Here is a 19761-nt window from a genome sequence, read left to right as displayed (position 1 = left end):
TGAATGATTTTGAGTCTTTCAGAAGAGATTTTACATTTGGCATGGTTTTGAAGTCGTTGGGGAGTTTTGGCAAGATGTTGCGAAAAATGGCTCTATTTTGAAAGGAATATGAATTGAGAAAAATTGGTCCTTTAATATGTTTGTTACTTGGAAATAAATGGGCCAAGAATGATTTGTGAAATAAGATTTTAAGCCTGATTGATTGTGGATATTATTGAGATTGATGAGATATTGTTTGGTAGGCGTAAAGGTCGGGTTCGTCCCGTTTGCGCTGAGTTGTGGGCATAAAGATCGGGTTCGTCTCGCTTATGCTAAGAGATTTTACCATGAATCATTAAACTGTTTATGAAAATGATAATTTCTTTTGAATAATATTGATGAGATGTAGGCTTAAGAGCTGTGGTTCGTCCCGCTTATGCTGAGTTGTAGGCGTAGGGTGTAGGGTTCGTCCCGCTTACACTGAGGTGTGAGGGCTGTGGTAGAAGTCCCGCTCACATACTTTCGGTCATAAGAGTGGCCGAGCACTATATCTCATGGAAATTGAGTCGGACACTATATCCCAAGGGGTCCCCATTTATAAACGTGACCGAAAGCGACATTCCCATGGGAATATGTCAGGTTGGCAGTTGAACTGACAATGTGATATTGCAGCCAGTAGGACAAACATTCATCATATGCATCTATGTGACATTGTTTGGGTGTGCATATTGTAATTGGTTTGCGTATGTGAATAATTATGTTTAACTGCTACTTGCTATACTTGATGTAACTGCTTTGATTGTGGTTGAACCTCTTTACTTGTGTTTGTGACTGAAATTATTTGGATTGTGGTGATTTGGATGTTTATTGAATTGTTTGAGTTTGAGGTCGTGTTTGATTTTGTGATGGGCCTGAGACTGGGATTGGTTTTTGTTCGAGGTCTAGTTCTGTATGAAAAATCAAATTGGTTCAGTATAGACTTAATGAACCTATTCTTCGAATAGGTTGGTCATTCATACCGTCTAGAATAACTTTTAAGATTTTACAAGAAAGAAAAAAGGTTTCAGATTTTGTTGAATTAACTAAGTTCTCTTTCAAAAGGATTTTTAGATTTTTGAAAGTGAACCTTTGATTTTTGAAAAGGCACATAAGACGAGCAATGATCACTATACTTTAAAAATAGTTTTATTTTATGTATCTTATAATAACAATTTCTGTAACCCTATAGTGAGAACCAACAAAGACGATGTTCTCGCTCCCCTACATATATTTTTTTTCAGGATATGGGCAACGAAGTTTTAGAAGAGTTTTATTTCATTTTTTGTTTATTTGATATTTTGTACTAAGAAGGGATAGGACTTTGTGATAAGTAATGCTTGTAAGATAATGCTATATACATATTTTCTTCGTAAGTATTGTATCTGGTCTGTATGTATATATATATATATATATATATATATATATATATATATATATATATATATATGTTTTCAACGAAAAAGTATTTTGAAAGGTTATGCAGTTTTAAATTTTAAACAGACTCCTATTTTAGTATTAAATATGATTAGAGTTGTCATAATATTCAAGCTATTTGAGTGGCGCAAGTGGAAGCGTGACATTTTGATAGTGAAAGTGTTACAACAATACCTTCCATAGCCTCAACTTCACCTAATCTAATTTTTTTTGCCACAACTAATTGTCAAAAATACTCACTAACTATGAAATATATGAAAGCAAGAGGAATAGGAGTAGAAGTGAGGAACTTCAGATGAATCGCATTTCATATTTATAGGCAAGTCTCTCATTTAAGTATTATTTCCTATGCAAAACGCAACCTATATTTTGAAGTTTTCGAAATAAAAGTTTCTGACACATTTCATAAACGCAGGTTGCGTTTGGGCCAAAAGCAAAACAAAAAAAATTGAAAAATCTTAAACTACTAAAACGCAAGCTGCATTTGGTTATTTTGATAAACAAAAAAGATAAAAAAATAAAATAAAAAGGTAAAATACAAGTTGCGATTTGGACCGACATCATAACAGCAAAATTTTTAACATACGTTCATTTTATTGCATTATACCATATTTTTTTCTATATGAAAAAAAAATGAGCCTCAAATTTTGCTCTTAAATTTGGTGTACCTTCTTAATATTTATTTAAATATTGTCACAAAAATTAGATCAAATGGATAAGTCATTTGCTAAATATGAATATTGTTTTGTCACTTATAAAAAAATATTATTTATTGGTTATTTTTATCGCATTTTCAAATTATTCAAAAACTATTTTGTCAATAACATATTTCAGGACTTTTTTGCCAGCACCTTAATTTTTCGAGTACTAAATTAATAGTTAATTCCTATATAATTTTTGTTGTTTTGTGGCGATTTTTGCTTTTGTTTGTGGCAGTTTTAAACTCCATCAAAAGATTTATAGCTATTTCCTAAACACCAAAATTTGAGGTGTCAAGAGATTATTTGTGATTGTTTTCTAAAACTGCCCTCTGACGATTTTTACCATCTTTGTGGGAGTTTTAGCTTAATGTTTTGTAGTTAATTTCCTTTTTGTAAGGGTTTAAAATTTTAAAATTAACTTCAATTAAAAAATTGCTATTCTATGGTATTTCAAATCTCCACATATCTGGCAATATCATATAAAAAAGATTAATCGATAAAAATTAGAATTACCTTAGTAAATTTACACTAAATTAGTCGCATCAATCTCTTATAGGCTAATAAATAATACTAGTGTATTTGGATTTTCATTGAATCATCAAGAAGAATAAAAAACAATGGAGTCAAACCACGAAGAATAAAAAACAATGGAGTCAAATAATTTGTTTGACAAGTAGCAACTACTTTTAATAACTCTTTGTCCATGAGTGCCATTGGAAAAATTGTCTCAAATTTGTTACATACCAAACAAAGAAAAAATAGGGGGATTAATCAACCTTGTGGCATATTGGAGTCCTTCAAAGCTGGGGACAACGTAGATTGGCTTTAGTGTCAAAAGAAAAGGAAATAGTTGAAATTGTATGTTAACTAGTCTCAAAAGGAAACTAGACTTCATAAGTGTAGCGGTACCATGGATGAATCATGAATGTGATATTTGTTTTTCTTTGTTTTTTTCGCTTATTTATAGAAGGTAATCACTCTAAGTAGTCAATGTTGTATTAGAAGTAGGGATGCTTTAGAAATTGATGCTTGCACCGTACATGCTCTAAATGTAGTTGTAGACTTGTAGTTTAGTTAAATAACTATTTAATGTACTCATGTCTCACTTATAAAGCTGGCAATACTAATTTATCTGTAGATATCTAACTCAATTCAATTCGTTCAGATAGCATTGACAACTAGACTCATAAAGTTACATTTTGGATAAGATCTAGTATGAATTTAGGTTTAATCATATTTGATTTACCTATATTTTTAATATAAGAAAAATAGACAAAAGTATACATGAATTTTTATACGGTGGACAAATGTATATTCCAATTTTTTAATGAGTCATTTGTATACATTAATATAAAATTTCATTGTCATTTTTAACCTTTCTTCGCTTGAATAATTTTTTTGATGGAGGTAGAGACCAGATAGCACGTTATTGTGTGATATGACTGTTTTGGATGATACAACAGAAAATAAAATTATTAAATTTATTAAAATAAAATTATTCTCACTGCCACTCCTCCATTTTTCTTCCTCATTTCTATCACCACAACCACCACCCTCACACCTCCATCTCCAACTCTACAACCTTGACTTCATACCCCTTTTCTCCCATTTCTGTCTCCAAATCTGTTGTACCATTCTTCTATTTTCCTGGATCTTGATGTCTTTTTTCTCTCAAACTTCTTTTTATTATTATGAAAAAAAAAATTAATGTTGTTATTGTTGGAATTAAAAAATGTTATAGTACTAATAGAGTTGTGGTGACGAAAATTGAAGATGACATAAAGATGGGATAGGATGGAGTTGATAAATTAGAGATTCGGGAGAGTAGGTGACAACAAACAGTGAGAGATTGAGGGTTTGGGAGGGTGACATGGCTGGGGTGATAGTGGAAGGGACGTGGTTGAGTTTTGAGGTAGTAACCGTAAAAGGTGGTGTTGATGCCATGGTGTTCGATGTTTGTTCGAAAATGATGCCGCAGCGGTGGCGGCGGTGGCGACAAAAAGGTGAAGATGATACTGCAAATGGAGGAGTGACAGTGAGAATAATTTTATTTTAACAAATTTAATAATATTATTTTTCACTGCCATTCAAAACGACCACATCACACAATAACATACTACTTGGTATTTATTATTGTCAGAAAAATTATTTAGGTGACGGAATGTTAAAAATGACAACGAAATTTTATATTGATGTATACAAATAACTCATTAAAAAAATTAGAGTGTACATCTGTTCATTGTATAAAATTTGTGTATATTTTTCTCTATTTTTTTTAATATATTATAATATATTATTAAAATATATATATATATATATATATATATATATATATATATATAATGAAGTTGATAGGAATTAAATCTATATTTTTTTTTTATTTTATAATTTTATATATGTATAATAAAATTGATAGATTGATAATTATAGTATTCATAATTTTAATATGAATTTTATTATGATTTTGTTGCTTATATTATTTCCCACCGTGCCTATCATTAAAGAGTCTTTGGTCTGGAAAGTCCAGCAACACACCTGTCAATGCGCTTCACTTACATCAGCTCAGCATGTACTGAAAATGAAACCATTCCACACCATAAGATTTTTCTTACAAGATTACCCTTATTGCTTAATTCTTTCTTAATATGTCTTTGCTTACTTGCAACTTTCTTTTACAAGGTTCTGAAAATTAAATCCATCATCAAATTAATAGAGTTAAAAGTTCAAATGTTTTGAAATTCAACTAAAATTTAATTAAAATTAAATCAGATTAACAAAATAAAATATATATGTATAAAATATATAATTTAAAAAATAAATTTTTTTTATAATTAGTATTTTAAATCAGTTAACCGCTATAACATTGCATCAGTTTCACATATTGACCGGTTTTTTAACAAATTTTTTCGACTTTTAACTTGTCCATTAACAAACGATTTTTACCTTCAACCAAACCAATTTGATTTCTAGTTTCCGATTAACCAGGCTCAATCTGATCCTCAAAACCATTCTTTTTTACAAATCTCCTTCTATGCTTATTAGAGACACAATATTGGATATAAGTACACAATTATTGGGTACATAAATTAGAGATTTGGTACATAAAACTTGAATAGTCGACATTTATTTTCAGACTGAGACAGCAGAGTATAACTAACGAAAATCCTTTGGAAACAAGCATAAACATCGTCACTCCTAAAACTGCGAAAAGTGGAAGGGCAAGCATTCAAACTTCCTTTAAATTAAGCTTTCTGTAGATGCAGCTTGACGTGCTTCACAATATGCCAATGCATAATGATGGCTACCAGTTCATTTGTTTAGGCCACCTTCGTATCATTGTAACGGTCTTTTGGGACGCAAGAAGTTAACAAGAAAAGAGTCCAGTATAATCTGCAAGCAGTTTGGGGGTATAGCATGAGATGGAACGAATAATTAGAAACAACCAAAAGAAGAAAAAAGAATTAATAAAAAACCAGGAATAGCATACTTAATGGCATCAGATATTTGTTCTAAGTTCCAATCTCATCCAGTTAGTCTTTTGTTCGTTTTTTTTTTTCCACCAACCTTTGATTATTAACAACTTTTAACGGAAGAGTCAAATCAAAACCCTTTAGAAATGTTGAGGATAACTAAAATGTAGCTTCTCACTAACTAAGGAGTGCTGCACTCCTTATCAATTAAACAAATTTTCACTCTTTATTATATTTGATATAAATGGTTCAGATTCAGAGTTTAAGATACAGGGTTTAGGCGTTAGGGTTCAGGAACTCTGCACTCCTTACTTTCTCTAAAAATGCATTAGCATTCTCCCTAAAATGTTTTCAACTTTGGGGAAAAATTGAATCGTTATTTTCAGAACACGAGAAAGAAAAAAGGACGACCTGGTTTAGATGTGCTGCAACACAAGGAAGAACAAGTAACCCAGGTTCTCCAAATGCATTACCAAGTGGCTGTATCACTGCCACCATTACAGGCAATGTTTTCTGCAAGATTATGAGAACATATTAAGCTTTAGATGATCGAATCCAACAATAGTATGTATGGAAGTGCCTTTCTCACAGGTCTCAAGTAGTGTGCACCTGGCTTGCAACAAGTATGAGTGCACTGGCATTTTCCTTGCGCGAAAATGTCGATTTTCTACCCCCAGAGATAGCTGAAAGGGCCGAGACAGCTACAATATTGAATATCAGCAAGGTCAGATGAAGAAGTCTGCAGTGCATCAAGCAAACGAATTTCAGTAACCATCCATAACTCTATCAATGCTGGAAACCAATTTTAGCAATGAACTAAAATGTCAATTCCTATAATATTGTAAACTATGGTCCCTATGATCAAAAAGTGCATCTGGTCATAATACACAGCATTTCAGAATAAAAACAATAAAGAATATAACCAAAGATATTGATAAGAATTTTCACTAACAAAAACACACTTATTTCCCAATTCAATTCAATTTAAAGTCTATTATATAGTGAATGGTGAGAATGAGGAGACAGTCAAGAATTAGAAATAGAAGAGAGGATAGGAATGGGTAGTCTCTCTAGTACTACCACACTATGTTCTAATTTCCTGCCTCTCAGTATAATTGCATAACTAGGAAGGGGTTGATATCACACTGATTCCCTCTCTGTTTCATCCCATCTAGCACTCAATTTTCGTTCATTATCCTATTTTCTGTTGTAACCAGTTATTACAGTTAACCAACCCCCCCCCCCCCCCCCCCCCCCCTCAAAAATGCACCAACAAAAAAACTTTATTACATATATGGGGAACAGAAAACTGTACCCATGCAAAATATGACCTATACAACATAGGCATATATCATATAATGTTGAAAAATTATAAATACTAGGTCTCATTTCTATTTACTCATCGAAGAATGAAACATAACTTTTTATATTACAGCTTAAATTGCAAATAAACAACTAAAGAAAAAGAAGAATAACTCATTCCCAGTTATGTCAAAATTGTGATATAAAAGTCAACTGATTCATGTGAGCTTACGTTCCCAATCCAATAGCCACAAGAAATACTGTAGGCTTCACCGTTAATAATAGTGACTTTGACTTGCTAACTTGAGTCCAAGGTACCTGCATACAAATATATAATTAGACACAATTTGACCATACCATAACAAACCTATTATAACATAACCTGCCTCAGTGAAATATAATAACTTCGACAAGAAAAAATTAGTTCCTGAGAAACAGCTATGATCATAACTTTGCAATTTGTGACAGGATTAACTGCTAAAGGTATGTTGTTACACATGAAACTCGTTTAGGTAAAATTTACCCAACTTCTATCCTCCCACTAAAATAAGCATTAGAGTATCAAATTAAATCGAAGCATTTATGAATGCAGACACTTGCTTAGTATTCATTATGACAAAATTCATTATGACCTGGCCCCAAATGAAACTCTAGTAGCCATAAAGTCAATTTTAGCTTTAATCAAATGGAATGTGATAATAAAAGCAAAATGGTTTGATCTCTAAATGGTCAATTACCAAATTTGACGAAATATCAAGGAAAGAAATATGCTGACAACAAATATAAAAATATTATAACAATCTTAGGGGTATGAAAAGCACTATCAATACATCATTTTTATAATAGAACACATGTATGACATTGGTTTTGTAGGAAACTGTAACAGCCTAGAGAAGCATGGAAAGATTATTACATGACCACAAACTAATGGTTATTTTTTTCCATCGATCGATCACTTATGAGCAATGATCCCATGAACAGTGCACTTATACAATCAATTATAAGATATAGGAAAATGCATACAATCAATTTATTACAACTTATGATCTCATACAAATTTAAAGAAAAGAAACCATAAGCATCCCAACAAGACGCACATGTTAAAACCACCAACTTCAGGAAATGAAAGAATGAAGCAGACAAGCAGTGTAAGGGAATTTGACTTACTAGACTAAGAAAAAGAGCACTGATTCCTGAGAAAAGCTTACGGTTTCTGTCAACGAAGTCAGCCACATCTATAACAAAGATTCAATCATGACAAAATATTCCTTGATTACTTAACATAGTTCTTACAATATTAAAAAGAAAAATGGAAAGTGAACATCTCAATATTTAGAGCTCTTATAAAGTTCTAAGAAGCATATCAGATTAACATAGAGTGCTTTAAATAGTGATCTAAATGTGTGGTTAAGAACAAGGAATTGTACAAGAGATTAAAGAGGTGAAATGAATGGGCAATAGCAACACAGTGGGTCCTGAACAAAAATCAACATTTCGATCCAAACACAATTGAGGATTTTTCAATTATGGAAAAGCAGCAAAGAGGCTGAGCACCGGTTAATAAGACAGAGAAAAAAGGAATGAAAATGAAAATATTTAGCCATAACATCTAACAGAGACAGCATTGACTCTCATGCTCTTCAAGGGTTGCAGTGTGTCAGGGAGCATGGGGTGACATCTAGTGGCATTCTAAGAGTCTCACCAATCAGAGACTACTGAGCTTGAATATGAATTCACTTTTGGATGGGTATCAGTTAAGAACAAGGAATTGCACAAGAAAAACATGTAGAATATGATATTCCTAAGTGCATGACAGATGCATAGACCAGCTGGGTCAGAATCTGCTTTCACACCAAGTTGAAAATACAGGATGTGAAAAATATGAATCAAATTTCATTAATAAATAGTATGTTTGCACGTGCTTGCACGCAGCAGACACTGCACTATAACTCAAGCAGTATCAGCTATTTTCACAAAAAATTTAAGATCACATTTCTCCATTTTATGTATCTAAACACGTGCAAACTGTCTGCTCATACAAGCATAGACAAAAGAACACACCTTTAAAAGATTCACGTAGAACCTGCCCAATGAAAGGAACAAAGAAATTAAAATACTTCAATGAAATTGAGTGTAAAATAGGAACAAGACTGTCTAACTCTGCAGTTTAAATGCATCTGCTAAGAAAAATAGACAAGGAATGTAATGCATACAGCCAATAGTAGATACGGAATAGTATATTAGAAAAAGAAAATGACGTATTGAAAAATACTACTATAAACTGCTCAGAGAAAGACCAATATCTTAATCTGCAATCAATAATGGTGATGATATATACATAGCTAATTTTCCTTTGAAATTGGCATTTATTTTATCATAATGGTAAACATATCATTTGTTAATCAATCCTTACTACTAAGAATGGATTTGATAAAGTATGTTGAGATAATAGAAATAAGAGAAAAATTGCATAAATTATTGGCTAAATGACATAGGCACTATGTAATAAATACAAAGATATGAAGAATATAAACTAGGTCAAAATATATGGTTAATAACATATTTCTAGATTCTAACACTCCCCACCAAACTTGAGCATATAGATCACATTTGCCAAGCTTGTGAGATAGATAACTCATTCTATGGTTTAAACATTAGGTGACAATGCCAGCTAGTCGATAATTTGAATTAACAAAATGTTTGGTGATACCACAACCACCAGACAATATTCTTTGTGATGAAATGGAAATTGACCACTATGTGTTTGGTTCTCTCATGGAAACCGAGTTAAGAGGCAATGTGTATGTAGCTTGACTGACATAGATAAATTTCTTTTCCTTGTTCTCCCCAAATTTAAATTTAAGCTGCTTAAAAGTTGATTAAGCTAAATTTTGCTCAAGCCAGATGCCATGGCATGATACTATAATTCAGTACTAGACCTTGCAAATACTTGGTGAAAATGTCTCTTAGACTTAGATGATCATTTGAATTCACAAAATCTGTGGTGATATCACCAAACAATATTCTCTGTGATGAAATGGAAATTGACCAAAATGTGCTCGGTTCTCTTGTGGCATGAAACTCTAATTTAGTAATAGGAATGTGCTCAAGAGGTACACAAAATTAGAAGTAAACATCCATCAATAGACGAACCTGCCCAATTAACATTTGAATATCTAACCATATCGGTAGACGAAACAATCCAAGAACTATTATTAGCCGGAGGATCAAAAACCATGGCACACAGCAGGGGTAAAAACTGAAATTGGAAACATAGCATGACATGTCAGGTCTAAAATGAATACGGGTCAAAGCAATGGCCGGAGAGGTGGTGGCCTGCACCACACATGGAGTGGAAAGTGCCATGGGTTAATTAGGATGCTGCGTATGGAGGCAGGACATCGAACATTGAACTTAGGGCACGGAGCGAGGTGGATGGTGCGATTGATCATTGAAATCAGTGATGGAGGGCCACTGCTGACGGTAGTAAACAACACTCGATGCTCGTTTTGGCCTGTCAGAATGGCAACATAGCGGTGCTGATGCAAGAAACAGAAGGGCAACAGTGTTTCAAAAGAAAATTATTGGAAGGCACTAGAGCAGTGAGTTTTTCTGATGAATCAAATAGGATTGCCTTTCTCTCTGAGCTTTGATACCATGAAAAGATGAAAGGAAGGAGAAGAAAATTACATAACTTACATGTTTCAACTGCACAGAAAAGGTTGAATTAGGTATACAATGTCTAATAACTCCTAATAAACATGTTTACATATTCTAATAAAGTACATGATTATTTATTAAGTATGTTCATGATATAAATCCTTGGACTGAGTTGATTTCTGTCAATTTATTTCACACCAAAATGTTCATTTCTAATTTGCTAGCTAAGATAAAATATTGGGGATGACAATGGGACTAAAACACTGCCTTTTTAGTAAATCCAGCACTTTGGAACCCAGATACCCTGTCTTTATACCATCAACTATCCAAGTGGCATGCATTTTCATCGAACCTTGATACCTAACTGTCGTCACTGAAACCATCGTCACTTGCCTACACATGCTGCAACTCTGGTTTAGTTTCCCTAGTGCATGTAGCTCATGTTTCCCGTCATATTCGAACTAACTTGAAACTGAGTATTGATATTATGTCAATTCTATCTTTAAAATTTACACCACATTCAGTAATTAGAATAATTAGCTAATAAATCCCTAAATCTAATGAATTCAACTCTTCACATAATTGTGAATACTCACTTTACAAATGCTTTAACTGAGATGATTTCTTGCTAGTTATTTTACACCATGACCAATTATATTAAATAAAGAAAAAGAAGAAACCAGAAAAGCATCTAAACTGCCTTTTATTAAACCAGACTATAAGCTGAAGTTCGGTTTCAATATAATGTTTGAAAACAATGGTAAATGTAGTATTCTGTGGAACAAGAAGTTAAGGCCCTTATGGAATGTTTAAATAAGACAGAGGGTAGTTGGAAAAATCATTAATGTTTCAGAAAGTTGAACACCTCATAAACCTAAACTCAGCAAGATGAGACAGAGAGAAGTTATATTTCCATTCTAATATCACATCTCTCAAGAAATATCTGAATATGCACAATATTATGTTACAAAGTGCTAAAGAAAAGTAGATTACCTTTCCCAAAAGAAGGGGGATTAATATAGTCAGCACAAGACTTTTAAATAACTGTTGAGTCGGTAAGGTCATTCCAACTCCATCAGCTACAAATTTTTTGAGGGACAACGGAACCTAAAATAAGATGAAACATTATTACAGAATCATTATTACTATTTATTACAACAAATACTAAGCCAATTTCCAACACAAAATCATTACTAAAACATTTTGTTCACTTATTTGAAATAGCAGCAAACTAAAGAAAGCTATTCAGCGTAATAAAGCCACAGAAGCAATTGCAATCTAAATCGTAAGAGGTAAAGAGAAAGGGAGCACACACAGAAAATATAATCAAATCTAAAGCAACAATGTCGTGTAATAAAAGCACAACACAAATATAAAATTAAAGGGGACACAAAAAATAATATTAACAAAGCAAAGATAATTCATCGAAAAATGGTAAATATGCAAATTATAATAACTCACAATGAAAATCCCTAACATATTAGATATTACTGTCATTGCAAGAGCCAGTGCAGAATTTCCCCCAGCAAGCTGCAAAGCAAAATATGGAAGGATATAATTTGTATACAGTATATACTAAAATAAATTTACGTAGATATCCAATCATTTATTTGCTACATTAGCAAAAGTGCATGATTCGACGCTTTCTTATAAACTATACAAATGGAAGAATCTAATTGAATAGCAATGTAGAATTGTTTTACAATGTCAATTCATAGCATTAAACTCAAATGTAATGCAAGTTCACTGGATGATATAGAAAAAACTTTATATAAATTGATGCAAAGAGAAATGCAGAAGAAAAACAGGAGAGAAGAGGAACACTGTCAGTACCTGGGTAAGTGCAACACCACTTGATAATGTGGTTGGCATACAATTAAACATGGCCAATCCTGTATAAACGTGGAAATATTTAGAAACCAGATGTGAATGAATAGTAAATAAACTCCGCCTATGTTACACTTGCGGTACATAGCCGGTCCCAAGCCCGGATAAAGGAGGAGGGTTGTGTTAGGTCTTCGGCAACCAACATAAAAATATAGCCGAACCCCCATGACATGAATCAAAGACATTATTGCGCTAAAGCTAAGTCGTTGCCCGGAAGCAACGCGTCGTATGGCTCGAGTACGGTGTCGAAGCAAGAGCCGCTGCATCGGTGCCCGGATGTAGTGTTAAATGAGCAAGGGTTCTCGCGTTTTCGTGAACGGACGAGGGTAAATAAGCTAGTTCACAAAGGAAAAGATAAAGGTCGAAACGACAGAAGGTTGAGATTTGGGACATGGAACATAGGCACTCTAACAGGAAAGTCCATGGAGGTGGTGGACACCATGACAAGGAGGAAGATTAACATTATGTGCCTACAAGAAACGAAATGGGTTGGTGCAAAGGCTAGGGAGTTGGATACTTCTGGTTTCAAACTTTGGTATACAGGAAAGGTGAAGAATAGGAATGGGGTTGGAATAATTGTGGATAAGCAGTGGAAGAAGGACGTAGTGGATGTCAAGAGGGTGGGAGATCGGATCATCTCTATCAAACTAGTGGTAGAGGGAGGTGCTTTCCATGTGATTAGCGCCTATGCACCGCAAGTGGGTTCAGACGAACAACACAAGATAAGGTTTTGGGAGGATCTAGAGAGTTTGGTTCAAGGCATACCTTTGGGAGATAAGATTTTCTTAGGAGGAGATTTAAATGGCCATGTTGGGAGAGAAGTGACTGGATATGGGAGTATTCACGGAGGCCAGGGTTTCGGGGTGATCAATGCCGAAGGTAAAACTATTTTGGACTTTTCCTCAACTTTTGATCTTCTCATCGCAAATACATATTTTAAAAAGAGAGACGAACATCTTATAACCTATAAGAGTGGCATGACAAGCTCTCAAATCGACTTCTTCTTGTTGAGGAGAGTCGACCGGAAATTTTGCATTAACTGTAAAATTATCCCGGGAGAGAGTTTGACAACACAACATAGGGTGCTCGTCATGGATTTTCGCGTTGAGCAAAAGTTGAGGAAAAGACATCATACGAAGAACCTAAGGACGAGGTGGTGGCGGATGAAAGGTGAGGAACAAAGAAGCTTCCTAAGACGGGTAGGAGAAGAGGCAAAGTGGGATGGGAATGGAAGCGCGGAAGAGATGTGGAGGGAGATGGCAGAAGTTATTAGAAGAACAGCAAAAGAAAGTTTTGGTGAATCTAAAGGAATAGGACCAAGAGACAAGGAGTCCTGGTGGTGGAATGCAAGTATACAAGAAAAGATAAAGATAAAAAGGAAATGCTTTAAAGAGTGGTCTTTATGCCGCAATGCAGATAACTGGGAAAAATATAAGGCGGCTAAGAAAGAGACAAAAGTGGCTGTAAGTGAAGCAAGGACAAGAGCATATGAGGGTCTCTACCAGTCTTTGGGCACGAAAGAAGGAGAAAAATGTATATATAGAATCGCAAAGAGTCGGAAAAGAAGAACGAGAGATTTGGATCAGGTTAAGTGCATAAAGGATAAGGATGGAGAGGTGTTGGCTCAAGAGGAGAAGATTAATGAAAGGTGGAAGAGCTACTTCTACGAGTTATTTAATGAGGGACAGAAGACTCTTCCGAGCCTTGGTCGATTATGCACAAGGGAAGAAGATCAAAACTTTGACTACTATCGAAGGATTCGAAACTTCGAGGTAAAAGAGGCTCTAAAGCAGATGAAAAATGGCAGGGCAGTAGGACCTGATAATATCCCGATTGAGGTTTGGAAGGGTCTTGGAGGAAAAGGCATCAACTGGTTAACCAAGCTTTTTAATGAGATTTTAAGGTCAAAGAAGATGCCTGATGAGTGGAGAAAGAGCACCTTGGTACCTATCTACAAGAATAAGGGGGATATACAAAGTTGCGGAAACTATAGAGGGATTAAGCTTATGAGTCATACTATGAAGTTATGGGAAAGGGTGATAGAACGGAGGTTGAGAAAAGAGACACAAGTAACAGAGAACCAATTTGGATTTATGCCAGGCAGATCTACCACTGAAGCGATATACCTATTAAGAAGGATGATGGAGAGGTATCGTAGTAATAAAAGGGATCTGCACATGGTGTTTATTGATTTGGAAAAAGCGTATGATAGGGTACCAAGGGAGGTCTTATGGAAGGTTTTAGAAAAGAGGAGAGTAAGGATCGCATATATTCGGGCAATCAAAGACATGTATGATGGGGCCACAACTAGTGTGAAGACTCAAGGTGGTGTGACAGAGGAATTCCCTATTGGTATAGGATTACACCAGGGATCATCCTTAAGTCCATACCTTTTCACATTAGTCTTGGAAGTACTCACAGAGCACATCCAAGAGCCTGTGCCATGGTGCATGCTTTTTGCCGATGATATCGTCCTTATGGGAGAGTCAAGGGAAGACCTAAATAAAAGTTGGAGTTATGGAGAGAAGCTCTAGAAGTGTATGGTCTGCGCATAAGCCGTAACAAGACGGAATATATGGAATGTAAATTCAGTCTGAGAAGGGAAAACTCCAATATAGAGGTGAAGATTGGAGAAAACATCCTACGAAAAGTTAAAAGTTTTAAGTATCTTGGGTGCATCATACAGGATAATGGAGAGATTGAACAGGATGTAAATCATAGGATCCAAGCAGGTTGGTCAAAATGGCGGAGTGCATCTGGTTTTATATGCGACAAAAAAGTGCCTTTAAAACTTAAAGGTAAATTCTATCGCACCGCTATAAGACCGGCTATGCTGTATGGTACGGAGTGTTGGGCGGCTAAAGGGGAGTACGAACATAAGCTGAGTGTGGCAGAGATGAAGATGTTGAGATGGATGAGTGGTCATACGCGATTGGATAAAATAAGGAATGAAGATATAAGGGAGAGAGTTGGAGTAGCACCCATTGTGGAAAAGATGGTTGAATCGCGTCTCAGGTGGTTTGGACATGTGGGAAGAAGACCGATAGAACATCCAGTCAGGAGGGTGGATGAGATGGAAGATGGACAAAGAGCGAAAGGCAGAGGAAGACCTAAGAAGACCATCCGTGAGGTGGTCAAACGAGATCTACATGTAAACGGTCTCTCTGTAGACATGATACATGACAGAGCACAATGGCGTCGTTTGATTCATGTAGCCGACCCCACTTAGTGGGACAAGGCTTTGTTGTTGTTGTTGTATTTGTAACTTATATTTCCCCAAATTATCATAACCCAACTCAATTAATGTTTTTCTGTGTTATACCTTCAGCAAACAATCAATCCTTCAACAAATCTGGCCACCAGAAATAGTTTATGGTAACAGATATGTCATAAGCTTCAATGTGGAAAATTCTAGGAATTAACAGGTTGCAGCTTGAATTAATTAAGAGTAATTTGCTATTGCAATGGGAACAGAATTAGATCCCAGCCTTGTGTTCATAAGATTTAATCTTAACATCCTTTTCTTGCTAAATGCCTGAACTAGCTGTTATCATTGAGATATTGGATTTTAGGTAATAAAGGAGAAACAAGAGAACAAATATATTAAAATCAATAACTATGAATATATTTATGAAATAACAATATTATATCATAAAATTCTTGAATTTGACCACATTGATTTTGATTATAGAAATTTTTAGTTTCTCCAACTTCAATTTCATATGCCGCAAGTTGCATGTCTCCCATGATTATAGAATGGTTGGTGAATGGACGTGATGTGGAAGGTTGTGGTATGGAGAGAAGAGGGAACAAGAGGAGTATGGAAAGGGGGGAGAATAAGAAGGAGGAGAATAGAGGGCCTAATTTTGTCACCAACTAATGTCACATGATTGCTGATAGACCATTTGGATGGAGAAGTTAACAAGGTAAATCAAAGAGATGTTAGGTCTCATTTTTTAGAACTTCGAAGGTGAAGTGAACTTAGGCTATAGTTAGGGACGTTAATTGCATTTTTCGCTTGAATTAAAGAGTGTTGAAGAGTCCAAAATTGCTAAAATCCTGGAGTAGCATCATGTGTTTAAAACAACTAATAGTTCCATTTGACAATGCAATACAAGCCCATGCTAGAAGTAGACCGAAAATAAATGGAAAAACCTGTAATAAATTCTTGGGGTTGGAGCTGAATTTGCAATATTATCCGGGAAAAGTATGGTGTGAGAAATAAAATAGATACCTGCCATAGAACACATCACACATTCAGACATAAATAAAAATCAGTTGATCTACTCCTGTCTTTTAGGGATCTATAGATATGTAATGGCATTTTGAACACAATGATCAAGATGATCTGCGATAACTTCATGAAATACAGTAGTTCTAAGAAGATATGAGAGGCAGCAAAAAAACTATGTCTCTGCAGTCTTTCAAATCAAAAAGCATTCTTCGTGACCTAGAACAAGGTAATCTACATATGGAATATCACAACAGCCTCAGTCAAGACATTTACTTTTGATCAAATGGAAGTTAACCGAAGTAAGGGAGCAAAACCAAATTCAAGGAGAAAAACAAGATGCATATATTGCTCCTGGTACTTAATAAAACCTTGAAGGAAATCATGAGATTATTCTTTGATGCCAGCCACTTCGAAAGTCTAGAGAAATTTTGTTAAGGCAAGAAATGAAAGATAGTGGATATTTTGGGAAGAACCGCAGAAGTAATAACAGGGCTCTAAGCTAGTGAGTGAGTTAACTGACTTTATCTAAACCGAAGAAGGGATTAGTTCAGGCCTTTTATCTTTGGTATTTGTTTCTAGTCTTGGGAAGGTTGAGTGTTCTTTCTACTATCCTCTCTATCATGTAATTCCTCAACCATCAGGCAAAACTTGGTCAATAATAAGAAAAATCCAGAGTTTTTACTACGCTTTGCTGTAACTGATTGGAAACAAATGCTAGACATTATAATGATTCATTTTTAGCTGTTATTAAAAATACCATATTTGGGGCATATTGCATTATTGCTCTGTGCATAGTCTGTTTAATGGTATTTCTTTAACCAATGTACAAAGGCAGGGACGGATCCAAGTATAGAGGTGTGGGGGCAAGCGCCCCCACTACCATTTGGAATGTTTTTAGTAGTGTATGATAATAATATTTATTTGTTCCATTAATTTATTATATTTGATCCCACAATAAATTTTTATTCAACTTTTGGTATTTAATCGTCAATTTAAAAAATTTATATTAGATATTCATTAAAATAATCAATTCTCATATTTAAATGAAATTAGTGTTTTTTTTTTAAATTAACTCAAAGAAATATTATTTATCTTCTTTTCAAATTAGCTTTAATTTTTGTGTAGCAACTGTATTAATTAAAAGAACTTTTTTAACTATGAATATCAATAAGAGTCGACTTCTAATTGTGTTGGGAAGTGAATTTCTAAATAATTGTTTAATAATATATATGGAAAGAGAGAAATTTTGATGGTAGTGTTAAGAGAAAAATTACTTAATTTTTTAAAAATATAAAACCTAAAATAATAGAATTTTAAATTATATATTATTATTATTTAAATGACTATTTTAGTGTTTTAATTTGTATATTAGATATTTTGAAGGCTAATCATATTTTACAATAATAAAATATAATCATAACAATAATTATGCTATATATACATAAAAAATAATTATCTATTAAAATATAAAATACACAATAAAAATAAGTTAAACAATATATGTATTTATACACAGATATATAATGATTAATAGATAATTTAATATTTAAGTTTTTTATACACATTATTTTTATTATAAAAATCATTACTATGTTATATAAATTTTGTTCCCACTACTAAAATTTTTTAGATCCGTCACTGTACAAAGGTATTAACATACTTCAATTGCATGGTTTATCCATATGAAATGCTACGCTTGTAATCAGTCTATAAAACACAGATATAGGAAATTCAAGGTCATACTATCCCAAACAGCCCAACAGGGAATGCTTCTACAGCTGCACTGATTTCCTCACTGCGCAACATCAACCCTACATGAAAAGATCAGAACACTTTGAAAAAAGGGCACCAAAAACAACACATAATGCAAGAGAGTAGACTCCAAAACAAACCTGAGATAATAAAAATTCCAAATGGCCCAAGTTTTGACAAATTGTATTTATCAGCAGCACAACCAAGACTAGGATATGCTAATCCTAATCCCACCGCAGAGACCAGAGCTGCACATTTTGCCACAACACAGATCAACTAATTTGGTCATCTGTCAAAACATAACAAAATTAAGTAGACCATAAAATAAGATCAACAAGAAGAGGGGAAAAATTACAAGCAAAATTTGAATGCTCAGGAAGACAGAGAGCTACCCAAGGGTAAAAGATTGTTCCCAGCAAACCTCAAAATGGGTTGCACCAAACTCAATCCATTCGTCCCTCTGCTTCCACTCCCACCCATCTGAATTTCCAAAATGAAGTAAATTGAAAAAATAAATTTAAAAATAAATCAAATTCAAATAACAAAAAAAAAAAAAGAAAAAAAACTATGCTTTGTCATAAAACTTCCTTACCCACAGCTTAAGCTAAGAGTAGGAGTCATGTGAAATTTTTGCATAGCCTTTCTATCATTTTTTATTGGTCCTGTATGCTAAAATTCCCTCTTTAGAGTCAACAACGATCGAACACTTCTAAGTCATAAAGCATGTCATGAAATCACTACTCACAAAAATAGTTAACCTAATAGGAAGAGTTACATACATAAATAGTTATATCTTATATCTCTAAGATTGCTCCTTTCCTCCTTTCCTCAAAAACACGGGACCAAAACCTAAAAATGGGTTAAAAAAAAATAGAAACATAAAAGATTGAAGTTTTTCGCCAGTCAATACATTTCAATTCAGCTCCAAAGTTTTGGTTCGTACTTAAATATTATTGACGATGAACAAGAGAAGGAACCTGTTGGGGTTGGCCACTGGCTCTTACGGGTGAGCATTTCGGACGGAGAGCTACGCAACTTGTGGGGACAAAATTGGCAACCTTAACTGCTGAAGGAAGACAGCGAAAAGTGGTGGAAGGTTTTGTGTAATTCGGGGGGAAATGAAGGTTGGGGCGACAGAAATATGAGGAGATCGTAGCGGTAGGAGGAAGCAGCGTAAGGGTGAGCGAGCGGGTGATCTCCCACATGGCTCCAAGGCTGTAATACTAACAACTAAGGGTGGCAGTCCCGCGGGTTACTTCTTCTATTGTTCAAGTCAATTGGATAATTGTGCAACCCAAATCTC

At 34.3% G+C, this 19761-nt stretch overlaps 1 protein-coding gene across 7 annotated transcripts; it reads right to left on the bottom strand.

The window, feature by feature from the left end:
* Positions 1-5146: 5146 nt before the first annotated feature.
* On the bottom strand, positions 5147-19737 carry LOC130961026 (probable sodium/metabolite cotransporter BASS4, chloroplastic). Of its 7 annotated transcripts, none has more exons than XM_057886637.1 (15): positions 19436-19670; positions 19238-19307; positions 19051-19127; positions 18851-18938; positions 18599-18706; positions 18450-18517; positions 16628-16706; positions 12419-12477; positions 12047-12115; positions 11579-11692; positions 8987-9008; positions 8093-8160; positions 7158-7243; positions 6233-6362; positions 5147-6136 (listed from the first exon to the last, which is right to left on the bottom strand). In XM_057886637.1, exons 4-15 carry the CDS (start codon positions 18936-18938, stop codon positions 5975-5977), a joined length of 1053 nt encoding a protein of 350 aa, XP_057742620.1. In that variant the 5' UTR covers positions 19051-19127; positions 19238-19307; positions 19436-19670; the 3' UTR covers positions 5147-5974. The 7 variants fall into 7 exon arrangements, with proteins under 7 accessions (XP_057742620.1, XP_057742622.1, XP_057742621.1 ...); XM_057886639.1 differs by having other exon boundaries at positions 19051-19120; XM_057886638.1 differs by having other exon boundaries at positions 19402-19614.
* Positions 19738-19761: the final 24 nt, after the last annotated feature.

This window comes from Arachis stenosperma, chromosome 2 (assembly GCF_014773155.1).
Source record: "Arachis stenosperma cultivar V10309 chromosome 2, arast.V10309.gnm1.PFL2, whole genome shotgun sequence".
Classification (NCBI taxonomy): Eukaryota; Viridiplantae; Streptophyta; class Magnoliopsida; order Fabales; family Fabaceae; genus Arachis; species Arachis stenosperma.
The sequence above is the reverse complement of the archived record's forward strand: the minus strand, read 5'-3'. Positions and strand labels throughout refer to the sequence as shown.